The sequence below is a fragment of the Lepidothrix coronata genome, unplaced genomic scaffold (genome assembly GCF_001604755.1).
Source record: "Lepidothrix coronata isolate B3197 unplaced genomic scaffold, Lepidothrix_coronata-1.0 Scaffold73, whole genome shotgun sequence".
Classification (NCBI taxonomy): Eukaryota; Metazoa; Chordata; class Aves; order Passeriformes; family Pipridae; genus Lepidothrix; species Lepidothrix coronata.
In genome coordinates this window covers 1,701,419-1,713,469 of record NW_016690253.1, presented here as the reverse complement: position 1 = coordinate 1,713,469, position 12,051 = coordinate 1,701,419, and the positions used below count along the sequence as shown (strand labels likewise).

General features: G+C 49.0%; 1 protein-coding gene across 1 annotated transcript; it reads left to right on the top strand.

The window, feature by feature from the left end:
* The first annotated feature begins 114 nt into the window (after positions 1-114).
* Positions 115-12,029, top strand: LOC108499442 (UAP56-interacting factor-like). Its single transcript, XM_017819288.1, has 9 exons — positions 115-212; positions 2,347-2,493; positions 6,122-6,264; positions 7,554-7,678; positions 8,518-8,599; positions 9,023-9,066; positions 9,148-9,222; positions 9,881-9,992; positions 10,753-12,029. Exons 1-9 carry the CDS (start codon positions 131-133, stop codon positions 10,846-10,848), a joined length of 906 nt encoding a protein of 301 aa, XP_017674777.1. The 5' UTR covers positions 115-130; the 3' UTR covers positions 10,849-12,029.
* The last annotated feature ends 22 nt before the right edge of the window (positions 12,030-12,051 follow it).

Here is a 12,051-nt window from a genome sequence, read left to right as displayed (position 1 = left end):
GAGGGAGCAGCGGGCGGGGGCCGAGGGAGCAGCGGGCGGGGGCCGAGGGAGGCGGGCGGGGGCCGGTGCGGGGCCGCGGCGGCACATTCCGGGCAGGCGCAGTGCGCGAAGGCTCAGGCGCTCCGAGCCCATGGAGGCGGCGGGGCCGCTCCCCGCGCCGGGCCCCGCGGCGGGGCCGCAGCCGGGGGCCGAGGAGATCGACATGTCCCTGGGTAGGTGCGGGGGGCGCGGGGGGCCCTGCCCGGGCCGGGCTGAGGGAGCTCGGGGGATGGGGGGGCTCCGTGCGGGGACGCGGCGGGTGGGTCTGTGCGGGATGGGGCGGGGCGGGGCGGGCAGAGGCCGCTGTTCGCTGCCCGCGTCCCCCTGCCCGGATGGCCCCGGGCAGGACGGAGAAGGTGTGTGCGGGATCCCCGCGAACCCCTCTCCGGGCTGTGCTGGCAGCAGCCCCGTAACTCGGGGGACGGAGCGGGCCGGGAGGGGCTCCCGCAAAGCAGCCCCCGGTGGCGGGAGGAGAGGAGCCATGTCCTCGCGGAGCCGCTATTTATAGCTGCTCGCTCCGATGCTCGCCATTCCTTTGGCACCGGGAATGTGAACTGTGCATAAACAACCGCCCTGTCATGAACTCCCGAGGCCTGGATTCTGACGCATGGACGAGAGATCTTGGTGGATTATCGTGTTGGCGTTCTCTGCTGTGGGAGGAAAGTCCACCAGCACCTTTTGCTGTTGGGTCAGCTTCCTAACTGAAACCTTGTGTCATTTCTTCCCAGCAACGAGCCATTTGTCAGGAACAGCAGAACATTTTCCACTGCAAACTCAAACTGATCCCTTGGCTGATGCACCCGTGTTTTAATGGTTCTGTGAAGAGTTACAGTAACAGTGGTTCCCTCATTTTTGGTTTATTTTTCTCCCCTGGTATTGCACACCCTTTTTCTTTTTGCTAATAATTTTTTTTTAACAAAAAATTTTGTGATGGTCCCTTTGCTTTTGCTCTCCCTTAGTGCTTCCCTTGGTCAGACCTCCTGTGGTCCAAATCCATATTCCATCCAGAATACAGCTTACTCAGGGTAGAAGAGAGAACTGAAAGGCAAGAGCCCTGATGAAGAACTTTTTCTGACAGGTGCTTTTTCCGTGCTTTCAGATACATTTGGCCTTACTGGAGTTAGCAGTCCCAAAAAACTGCAGGAGTTGCTCTAAAGCTGCCCTGATAGATCTAATTCTGCCTCGAGGTGTAGGTGTACCATAAATGACCTCTCAGGACCCCTTCCAGCCTTTCATAGTACTCCATTACATCGCTCTGTTAACTCCATCATATTCATGGCCACAAAAGGCAGGGTAACAACTCATACCTAAACAAAAAAAATACACTGAAAGGTGACAGACCAGGCACCTGAGCTTTCAGCTCCTCTTGGCTCCCAGCAAGCTCATCCTCATGCTGTGACAGCCCACCCTTGGGTGCCTGGGGTCACCTCCCTGCAGAGTGTGCTGGGCTGCTGTTGATGTGCTTCAGATTAGCCTGTGCCCCAAATCACACATGTCCTAAAGGCACACTTAGCTGAGAACATTAGTGCATTCATCCTAAGAGCATGGCCTGGCCTCCCCCAGCCTGCTCTCTTCCCGGCAGACTTGAGAGAGAAATCATAAAAGCAGTCACACAGCCTATTCTTACTTCTGCTTTCATTCCTTTTCCTTGGGCTTTGTATCCATTTGGACATGGGAGTTCCTTGATAGAAAATGACAAGGGACAAGTGCTGGGGGTGTGATGGTTCATGGTAAGCACCCACTGAAAGCTAATGGCACTTCTGTCCTTCCACTCCACTGATACATTAAGGAGCTGGAGTAGCCACTCTGGGCCTGTTTTTGGACACTTCATTCCTTGCTAATTTGTTAAAACATTCAGCTTGGAGCTTCACAGATGTGACTTTATTACTTGCTAAGTATTTTCTGGAAGGTTTGAGGTTAAAAGAAGAAATTGTTGGAAAGTAGGAGTTAATGAAGAGGTGATGTTCCACTTTTGCCTTGCCTTTTCATCAGAACAGCTTGAATTAAGAAGAACCCCTTGATTTCAGACCACCTCACTGAGAGCTCTGTCCTGCCTGTGGTGGGGATGTGCTGGATGGTAGCACATTTTTAAATCATTTGCTATACTCTAATCTCCAGCCTGCAAAGGCTGAGTAAATTGATCCTATACTTTCTAAGCTAAGCTTAATCTTTTATTGTCTGGCCGGTGTAGCTCACAGAGCAGCGAGCTCCGTTTTTAGCACGGACAATTGCAAGCACCAAAAGAGGGAATCCCTGTTTGTAGAAAGTGCAGGTTCTATGGAATTCTCCTCTGTCATTTCATTCTAGATGACATCATCAAGCGCCACAGGAAAGAGCAAACAGATTCCAGCACCTCAGGCGACAGCAGGAGCCAGCAGGTCAAGAACAGGAGTTCAGCCTTCGGGTACGGGCGGCCCCCCCGTTACGGTGCCTGGAAGCAGAGGAATTTGCAAGGTAGATGGGCACTTGAGATGGCAGAGCCCTGCCAGGCTGAAAAATGCACTTTTGCGACAAAATACAGCTCTTAAATCCTTCTATCTAATTTTTGTGCACGCATAAGATGTGCTCGGGCTCTGATTAGCTTTTCTCTCTGCAACAATGGAATATCAGGGCCCTTTCAGAGCATAATTCATCCATTTCTCTCCCTTCCACTCTCTCGTGAATTGCTAATTTAAAGTGACTTAATATCTATTCTCTATTCCCCCTGGCTTTGCATATTTTAATTATGCCTCTTCCTAATCCTCATTTTCCCAGAGCAGACTTAAATTACCCAAATTACCCCTTCAGTAAGTGTATTTGATAGCTCAGTTATTGGAGCTAAATTGTCACTTTTGCCAAGCATGGTGAGTTTTTTTTATAATACTGAGTGATCACACACTTTGTTTTGTTCCACTAGTTTTTACCTACAAACCCAGAGTGATCTGCTGCATGAAATGCCATCTCTTATCATTTTTTTTAATTACTGCTAAATCCCTTCCTTGAAGATTTTAATGACATTTTGCAGCAATGTCTTTGAAATCTTATATTGGAGTGCCAATGGCACATCAGGACAGTGGGATTTCTGGGAGCAATCCTGCTTGTCTCTGATCTTCCTCCCACCCTCACGTTTTTGGTTTCCCTCACATATTGCCTTACCAAGGATCGTTCCAGTTCAAAACAGAATGATGATAATTGCCCTTTGCAAATTGATTTTTTCTGTCAAACACAGGCTTTGATATTCTTCCCCACTCAAGTGACTCCTGCATCCAGAATCAAATAAATCAAACAAATTTTTTTTTCCTTATTCGTTAGATGGGAGAACTTCTGTTCCTTTATAGAATTATTTCTGCTAGTTTTAGTGTTTCATGGGTTTTCACTGAGTCTGAATTCAGCCCTGCCAAGAGCAGAGACCCACCATGCTGGGTCAGTGGTGCTGATGTCAGTAGCAATTTGGGGAAACTTGGCACGACTGGAAATTCAGCCCATAATTCTTCAGGGGCTCAGTTCACTTCAGTCCCTGCTGAAATGCAGTCCCTCCTGGGCTGAGATGAGATAACCATTATCAAAATGACAATCAGAGGAGCCCAGCACTGTAATGACAGGAGGGAGAAGAGTATTATGCTGATTAAACCAGCAAGCAAAGTGCTGTTATACCTCCTGGAATATGGATTAAACCATCTCCCCAGTGGGGAAAAGATGATTTTTAATGACAGGAAATTTGAATTTCAAATCTCCTTGGAAAAAGAGTCAGCCATCCATAGGGACTTCTCCCCAGACTGGACTGGCTGAGCAGAGGTGCCTCTTGGCCAACCCAGTTGTGTTCAGCACCAAGCTCTGAGTGTGCACCCAATCATGGGGGTTGGGAGGGGGTTCTTCCCCAGCTACTGATGCTGTGGGGTTTTATTCAAATGTTCTTTCATTATTAAATACCTACCAGCCTTTTTGCAGAGATGGAGCCTCCTGTGTGTCACACTTTGGGACACACATGGCAGACTGAGGCCTTGATCCCCAGCTGATGTACACAGGGTTCCCCTCAGAGGCTGATGGCTCTGTCATGAGTTATTTATGTTGGCTGAGGGTGCCTGAATGCACTGCTGAGCAGAGGCTCTCTAATAGGAACAGACTGACAGGGGCACGATCTTCTAGTCAGGGCTGCCTTCTGCAGCAGTCCCTCCCATTGCCCTGATGGAATACCCAGGAAAGGCAGCTGAGCTCAGTCTCTGGCTGTGGAGGATATGCCCTCTGCAGGGTGCAGGAGAGCTGTGTTGCAAGGCTTGGTGGCCTGCAGGAGAGCAGTCTGGCAAATAGGCAAGAGAGAGGGGCAAGCCCAGGGTGGTGGTTGAAGAGAACAGGGCAAAAACAAACTGGGGGGACAGAAGCAGGAAGAAACATCAAAGGACAGTTAAGCACAGCAAGTCCATATCTGGTCAAAAAGAAACAGTTTGCCAAAATTCAGTGTTTGTCAAGAGAGGAACATTTACAGACCTGCACTTCTTCTGCAGAGGAAATAACTACTGGCCCCACGGAGCTTGTGAGCCTCTTTGCATTTGTGTGTGTTCTTAAAGCATCTCCAGCCATAGAGCACAAAGCACCCCAACATGCTGTTTGGGAGCTGCTTCCTGTGGGCATGCCCTGGTGCCCTTCTGTTCTAGAACCTGTGCAGCTCAGGTCATCTTTACCTGTGTTCCAGTGTAAGCAGCTCACACTGGTACCGGCCGGTGTTACACCCTGGGGCTGGAGCCTTCATTCCTCACTGTGGTGGTGGCCCTTGGCAGCACTGCCTCAGGACACTTCATTTCTAATTGCTCCAAGTCAGTATAAACTGCTGTGATGTAGCAATGAGTAGTGTAAGATCAATACCTGCAGCCAACTGCTCTGTGGTCTGTGCCAGTGAGGTTCTGCCCTATGGTCCAGGATTTGAGTGCGCTCTCGCTGCCCTCTGCCCTGCACAGCTTTGTGCCTGATTTATTCACCCCTGAGTACGTGTGCATGTCTCACCAGTGTAGTGACTGCTGGGGGGAAAGAGCTAAAAACGGAAGGTTTGCAAACCAAGCTCCCTGCCTTGGTACAGAGAAGATCAAAACGCAGCATGGTGGTAAACTCTGCATGCAAAAAACCCTGGATGAACTGTGTGAACCTGTCATGATCTAATATTGGGCCAAACTTAACTCTGCTCACGTGCCTCTGCCCAGGTGTTGCTTCAGGAACCTGCTGATCCCACTGGTTAGCGAGGTAATGGAAATAAATTCCCTCTCTGCATTTTAGCTGTGATGTTTGTGGTTGTTCTGGCTGCCCCCCTGCGTCAGCTCACACAGCGACTCAGAAACTTTCTATTTCGTTATGACTACAGAAATTCATCCTGTGGAGTGATTAGGCTTGAAAGCACTGTGCCTTGGTCTGACAGAGTGCTTTCTTCTCACTCACCAAAATGCTTCAGCACACTTCAAAATCACCAACAGGGTTAAGGGGAAAGGTTAAATGGAGATGGACAGTGGGTGTGTATGGATTGTACCACTACGTAAAACAGCAGCAGCAGGTGTCCTCTGCAATAGGTGCAGTAAGGATATGTCAAGCTAAAAGGAAATAAATATATATATGCATAAAAATCATGGTTCAGTCTTCACTTACCAGGTGCTATAATGTGGGCACTCAGAGCTATTCCAGGCTGCTGTGGGGTTGGCTCCCGGATGCTCGAGTCACTTGTGTATCTGTATCAAAAGGCCTTTTCTGTTTCATAGTTAATTCACAGCAAAGTGAGCTCTGACAACAGATTGACAGGTCTCCTGATGTGGGTGTTCCTGCCTTTATGAAGAATCAAAATTGTGGAAAGCTTTTCTCTTGTCTTCTCTGTTCTTTCACATCAAATAATGTGTATGTCAGTCCTACACAGAATAAGAATGTTAGGGAGACATTGGAAAGGTTAATTATTTAATACTTTTTGGAATGAATTAATGTGATTCTTGCACCACTATTTGTATAAATACCCCTGTGTCGTATTAAGTTAACCTTGTAATCCATTTGCAAAACTGTAATCATAAATCAAATTTTGAAAGACACTAAAATAAGAGGTTTTTTGTTTGTTTGTTTGTTTGTTTTTTTGTAGGACCTAACCGTTTCAGAAGAGGGTTTGGACAGCAACAATACAATAGGAGACAATTCAGGAATACTTTGCCTGGTCGCAAGAGAAGAGCAGCTGCTGCCTTCAATGGAGTGAGCCCTTTAAATCGCCAGGCATCAGCTCAGGAGGTAGGGGAATAAGGAAAGGACAGCTTTTCACAAATGTCATGTAGAAATCTGCTTGATTTTGCGAACCTGGATCACCCCAAAGAACAATTTACATAAAAAGGTACAGGCACCATCTTTTATATGCCTGTGCACAGCATTTGTATGCATAGATGAGTGCAGACATACATGCATATGGAATAGCAATCTTCCAGTTGGTTTTATAAGCTTCTGACTTGGCATAATTTTACTGATCAGTTCCCCTGGGTTTTGCAAAAAAAAGGTTTTTCTTTGAAAGTGTCTTTAAAAGATTTAAAAATATTTCCATAAAAATGAATTCCACAGGATCTCATCTTACTGTTATTGTTTAAAGGAGGTGTATTAAGATCTGTTATTTTTTCTCCACCCAGAGTATTTTCCAAGCTCCTGTGAAGTAAAAGGAAAGACACTTGGTCACCTGTCAGGTGACTTTGGTTCAGAGACACACTTTCCATTAGCAAGTGGGCAATCCCCACAATGATTCCTGTGGCAGATAGGCCTCCTGAGAGGCAATTGGTTTCTTCTGCACTTATGGAAGTCCACTCCATTAGCAGGTCATGGGTGCTCAGTAAGCTTTTCAAAAAACCCAAGTGCTGAACATGATGGCACATTTAGTGACTGTGCCTGGGGGTATAAATGAGAGAGCCCTAACTAAGCAGGCATGTGTGAGGAGTGTGGTTATTCCTGAAAATAAAGACCACGATGACTCAGATATTGAGCGTGGCTGGGTATTTACAGAAAGTAATAAGCAGTTGCTAGGAGGCATAATTCTACAGTAGCTTCCACTTTGCAGAAATAAACCAAAGGGGAAGAATATGGAATCACAACTGAGCAGATAGTAAGAGTGATGGTGGTTGTTCCAGAGAAATAAATGGGCTAGAGCCTGGGGCAGTTTGTGTTGAAAGTGCAGGAGGACAGACACTGCTGAGGGGTCTTCTGATGTGCCTCATGCTTCAGGGCTTGGCCTAAACAAGAAAGAGGTGATGACCAAAAGGAAACCTGAGCATGGCTCTAATGCTCAGCTTCTGTCAGATTTGCTCTCCATGGACTGATTTTTTTGGTGGTTTTTTTTTAATTTCTACACCATTAGAAGGAAACACTCTTCCTGGGACTTTCATGCTCAGGAACAAGGCACGCAGACTGAGTGTGCTGAGTCAGGCAGCAGCAGTCTGTGGAGAGAGGACAGTTGGGGGCTGTCACTTGCCCTCACTCCCTGTTCATGCAGTGAAACTGTGGCACGGGTGGCAACTGCTGAGCTCTCACCAATCTTTCAGGGCAACAAGAACAGCAATGCTTTTGCCAAAAGCAGCAGCGGGCAGCAGAAGGACCAGGCACAGCCATCTCCAGGCCCCAAGAGATTCAGAGCAGATGCTGCCAGCACCCAGACCCCAGGGAAAAGGTAAAAATCTTTGGTAACACTGGGTTTGTCTCCTTTTTAGCAATTCCCCCTGCAGCTCATAGGGTTCTGCTCTTGCTGTGTGTGTGAGCTGGGAGTGGCTACAGCCATGTGCTTGTGCAGCATGAGAAAAATTCCCCTGGAAAGCACCTGGAAAGAAAACAGTGAAAAAAGTTAACAGTTCATAGCTAATAATGCAGATATCAGATCTGTCGTTTCATTTTAGGAAGCACGGAAAATGAGACCTTAGTATTTTTATTGAACTTTTCCTCTGTCGCTTTAGGGAACACTTTTGAAGGGTGAAATAGCTTTTATTTTCATAAAGGCAGGAAATACAGATTCCGGTCATAAGGGATAGGCAGAGAGAGGACGTCTGTCCCAGTGAAGGGCTGCAGGAGCAGACTGCCCAGGAGCTGCAAGGAAGGCAGGCACTGCCTTGGTGCCTGTCTCATCAGGATCCTTGTGTTCTCCGAGCTGGAAGGGAAGCTCCTTGCAATCCTGTCTTTCTCTGCTCTGAGCAGAGTAGGAACTGAAGGACATCCAGAGGTCCCTTCTGACCTGATTTTTTTCTACTATTTTCTTCCATGTTTTTTTTTATTTTATTTTTAATGGGCAGAGTTCAGAACACACAAGCTGTTGTCTCATTTGAGCAGAAAATCAAGTTCCTCCGAAATCCTTCGCTGGCAGAAAAGCCCGTTGGGCTGAACTGGGTAACACACAGCCTGATTTGCTTCTTATGCTGCTTTTTAAGACCAGCTTGGGTTAGGTATTTTGGCATTAAACTTTAGGAGAGGCCTGGCATCATCTTCACCTCTGTCCTTTTGTCTCTGCTTTACCATCAGGCCTTTCCGGCTAAACAGGGGACCAGCGTTCCAGCAGAAGCGGGCGCAGCAGTGGTTCTCCAAAGCCCGCTTCCAGAGAGGGGTCAGTATCCAGACATTTCTTCTGCAGCCTGCTGGGAGTGGCAAACCTTCAGTTCTACCAACCCAGCTGTATCTTTTCTTCCAAAAGTAAATAGAGATGGATTGCTTAAATTGCATGTATTGCTAGGAAAGTATTTGCAGGACAGGCGATTTTTAATGCAGCTTAATATTCTGGCAGCTGGAAAGTAAAATCCTGGGAGGGTGATAAAAAAGAAACCTTGTGGTTTATAGAGCAACACAAACAGGGCAAAGTAAAGCCACCCCATACAGATCACTGTGACAGCAGGAAACCCCAAATTAGCAAGTTTCTTGACAACTTGCAAGGAAGGAGCTCTTCAGATACACCAAATGAAATCCTGGAAAAGAAGTAATTGTTTCTGAGAGCTAATTCTTTAAGTAATTTTTTTAAAAATATATTTCACAGCAGATGGATGCTCAAGGAGAAGGGAAACCGCCAAGGATGAGAAGGTAATTGGTGAACAAAGGGACAATGCAAACGCGACCTGCTCTTTCACGATTGAAGCTGGATAAATCTCCCTGTCTCGGCAGGTGGCAAGTGAAACCCAGCCCGGGAGCAATTCTGACGGTTTCTGTGGTTAATCCCCAGGCGGGCCAGAGCAGCGGGTAAGTAAATGAGGTGATTTGTTAGGGTGGGAGCCCTACAAAAGCCATTGCAAATTCCCCTTAGGTTTATTGCAGCTTCACGTCTATAACGAGTGTATAATGGTTCAAACTCAAAATGGTTAGCAAATGATGTCTGGTTCCCTTCCCGGCATATCTGAAGGAGATAAAGATCTCCTGTATTTACCTGTAATTACACGGTAATCTGTAATTACCACGCCTCTCCTTTGTTATGCAGAGTGAGGAGAAATGGAAGCCCTGGAGCGCATGGGAGGTGTCAGGCTGGCTATGCTCCTTGTGAGGTGTCAGGGAAACGCTGTGTAAAAGGAGCACAGAAGCTGGAAGGAACAGATTCAGGGCTGAGCTGGTGCAGCTGCAGGACCCAGTAGCCAGCTGAGGGCAGAGAGAAGGGTGGGTGAATGCACTGTCCTGAGCACAGAGAGCACCCCATGATAGCCTGGATGTGACACAGTCCCCAGTGCTGGAGCTCTGCCTGCACAGCAGCTCTTCTGGCAGCCTTTTGACTCTGCCAGGGGTCAGACATGCCGTGGGACCACGTATGGGGCGTGCAGGTGTCTCCTTCACTCCATGCTGGTTTGCAGAGCAGAGGGAGCGAGCTGCCTTCACTTCCTGAGTGACTGCGGATCTGTGCTTTCCCCAGGCCTGGATCCAAGCGCCCGTTCCTGCGAAGCCAGAGACCCCCAGCACGGGTGACCAAGCCCCAGCCCAAGGGGGTGATGCTGAGATTCAACTTCCGTGCCATGGCCAACCAGGTAGAGGATTGTCGACGGCACAGGCGGCACCTGGCACCCTGCAGCAGCCCTGCCACTAAGCTGTTAACACCACGCTCAGGTTTCTGGGGCTGCCAGCTGGGTTTGTCTAACATGGCCCAGGAGGAGAGTCCTGTAGCCGTGTTGGCCAGGTTGTTGGCAAAAATGAAGGCACTTGAGAAGACTGTTGAGCAACTACAGACTCAGCCCAATTGTTCCCATTCTGTTGGCCTGTCTTGCAAGGCCTGTCCGTGTGCTTGCTCGGAGCGGGGAGATCCTGCTGGTGGGTGATCCTGGCCAGGGGGGACTGTTTCAGTGTCGGTGCTCCCCGTTCCTCAGAGACACGTGGCACTTCTGGGCTTTGCTCGCTCTTTGCTTTGGTGACCTTCTCGGTGCCCCATTTCACACTGAAGTATGGTCCAAGAGCCCTGGGGCAGCTGAGAAATCCTGCTCCACCTTCTTCATTGCCGGCGTTTCTTGTCTGGACGGTTTGGTTTTCCCTGATGCCTTGTGCTCCAATGCCATCTGCTTGCTCCTGTTCTGGCCGAGGACGCCCGGTGTCTTGGGGCTGGGAGCTGCTTGGAGGTTTTCCAGCCGCACACAGTCTGTCGAGCTCCTTGTCTCTGTGTGCTGCGTGGTTTAATTGACTAACCAGCTGTGAAACACCATCCTGACTGATGGGCTCTAATCAATACCCCGCTACAAGTTGGGCTGTGCTTTGCCACCAGACGTGGGACTGACTCGCTCTCCCTTTCCCCTGCAGACCAGCCTGACGCTGGATGAGAGGTTCTCTGGTCTGAGGAATAAGAGGCGCTTTACAGCAGCCAGGAGCGCCGGACGGACGGTCACCATGCCCTAGGACAGCGTGCTCGTCACAGGGACTGCCCCCAACAGTCCAGGCCCTGGCAGGGGCTCAATAAAAGTCGCTAGATTCCCTTTGAGATAGCTGATTTGGCAATGTGCTGTCTCCTTCCTTACACCCACAGTGAATGAGCGATGGAGGGCAGGGACAAGGCAGGATGAGAGTTGGGGCCGGAGCACAGAGCAGGTGGGACATGAGTGGGATGATGGAGGTGTATGAGCGGAGGTGGATTTGCTGGGAGAGCTCTGCTGGGGAGCCATAGGGCTGGCACTATCCCTGTCTTCCTGCCAGGGCACCCTGTGCTGACCAGGGTGACTCTTGCAAGTGGGAGGGGGTGCCAGTTCCAGGCCATAGCCATGGAACCTTCCCTGTGTTGTCCCATGGGTGGGACAGGGTTGAGGATGCCGTGCCTGCCCACATGGGAAACAGAGCAGAGCATGTGTGGATCTGAGGGATGTGGCCCAGCAGTGGCACCAGTGGGGATGCTCCAGCTGCCTGCAATCCCCAGTGTCCACCCAACTGCCCAGTTTGTTGTGCTTGCAGGCATCCCTGCCCAGTGTTTGCAGTGTAAGACCCTCCACCCTGAAAACGTCTCGCTTCGCCCTGACAGTCAGGCCTGAGCACCTTGCGTTTCTCTGTGGGTTGCTGTGCTGCTCTGACTGCTGCTGCTGGCCCAGTTGTGGGGACGGGGTGAGGTGTGCCGTGCCTGCTGCTGGAGTGACTGTCCTCAGTATGGAGCACAGACAGACTGCCCCAGCCTAAATTAGGTTTTCCAGCGCTGCAGTCATTCTGCATTAGGGTTTTTGTAGTTGCAGCTCCACCCATGCTCAAAGCACTGGCATAATCAAACGAGCAGCAGCACTCTGATGAACTATGAGATATTAATGAACTGGGTTTAGACATTTGTTAACAGAGCCCTGCACCAACCCTGAGTAATTGATCCATTCTCCACCCACTGCTGGAACCCAGCACTGAAAGCGCTGGACACAGCCTGTTACTGGGCTCTAAGCTGTACTTGTGAAAGGAAATATTTGATAGACTGCATTACATTTTACACTGAGCATCTTTAACAAGAGACTGGACTTGGCATTGGTTTTACAGGAATGTGTGAAATGTTGTTAGTTGACAAAGCAGTGATGTACAAGTCCAGTGCACTGAATAAAAACTAACTTGTCAAATGTCACCTGCAGTTATTTCCCT

Bases quoted from the DNA above. Each gene is read 5' to 3' on its own strand.
- LOC108499442 (XM_017819288.1), top strand. From the start codon at position 131: ATGGAGGCGGCGGGGCCGCTCCCCGCGCCGGGCCCCGCGGCGGGGCCG. The intron at 213-2,346 runs GTAGGTGCGGGG...ATTTCATTCTAG, and splicing joins GGAGATCGACATGTCCCTGG to ATGACATCATCAAGCGCCAC. The intron at 9,223-9,880 runs GTAAGTAAATGA...TGCTTTCCCCAG, and splicing joins CAGGCGGGCCAGAGCAGCGG to GCCTGGATCCAAGCGCCCGT.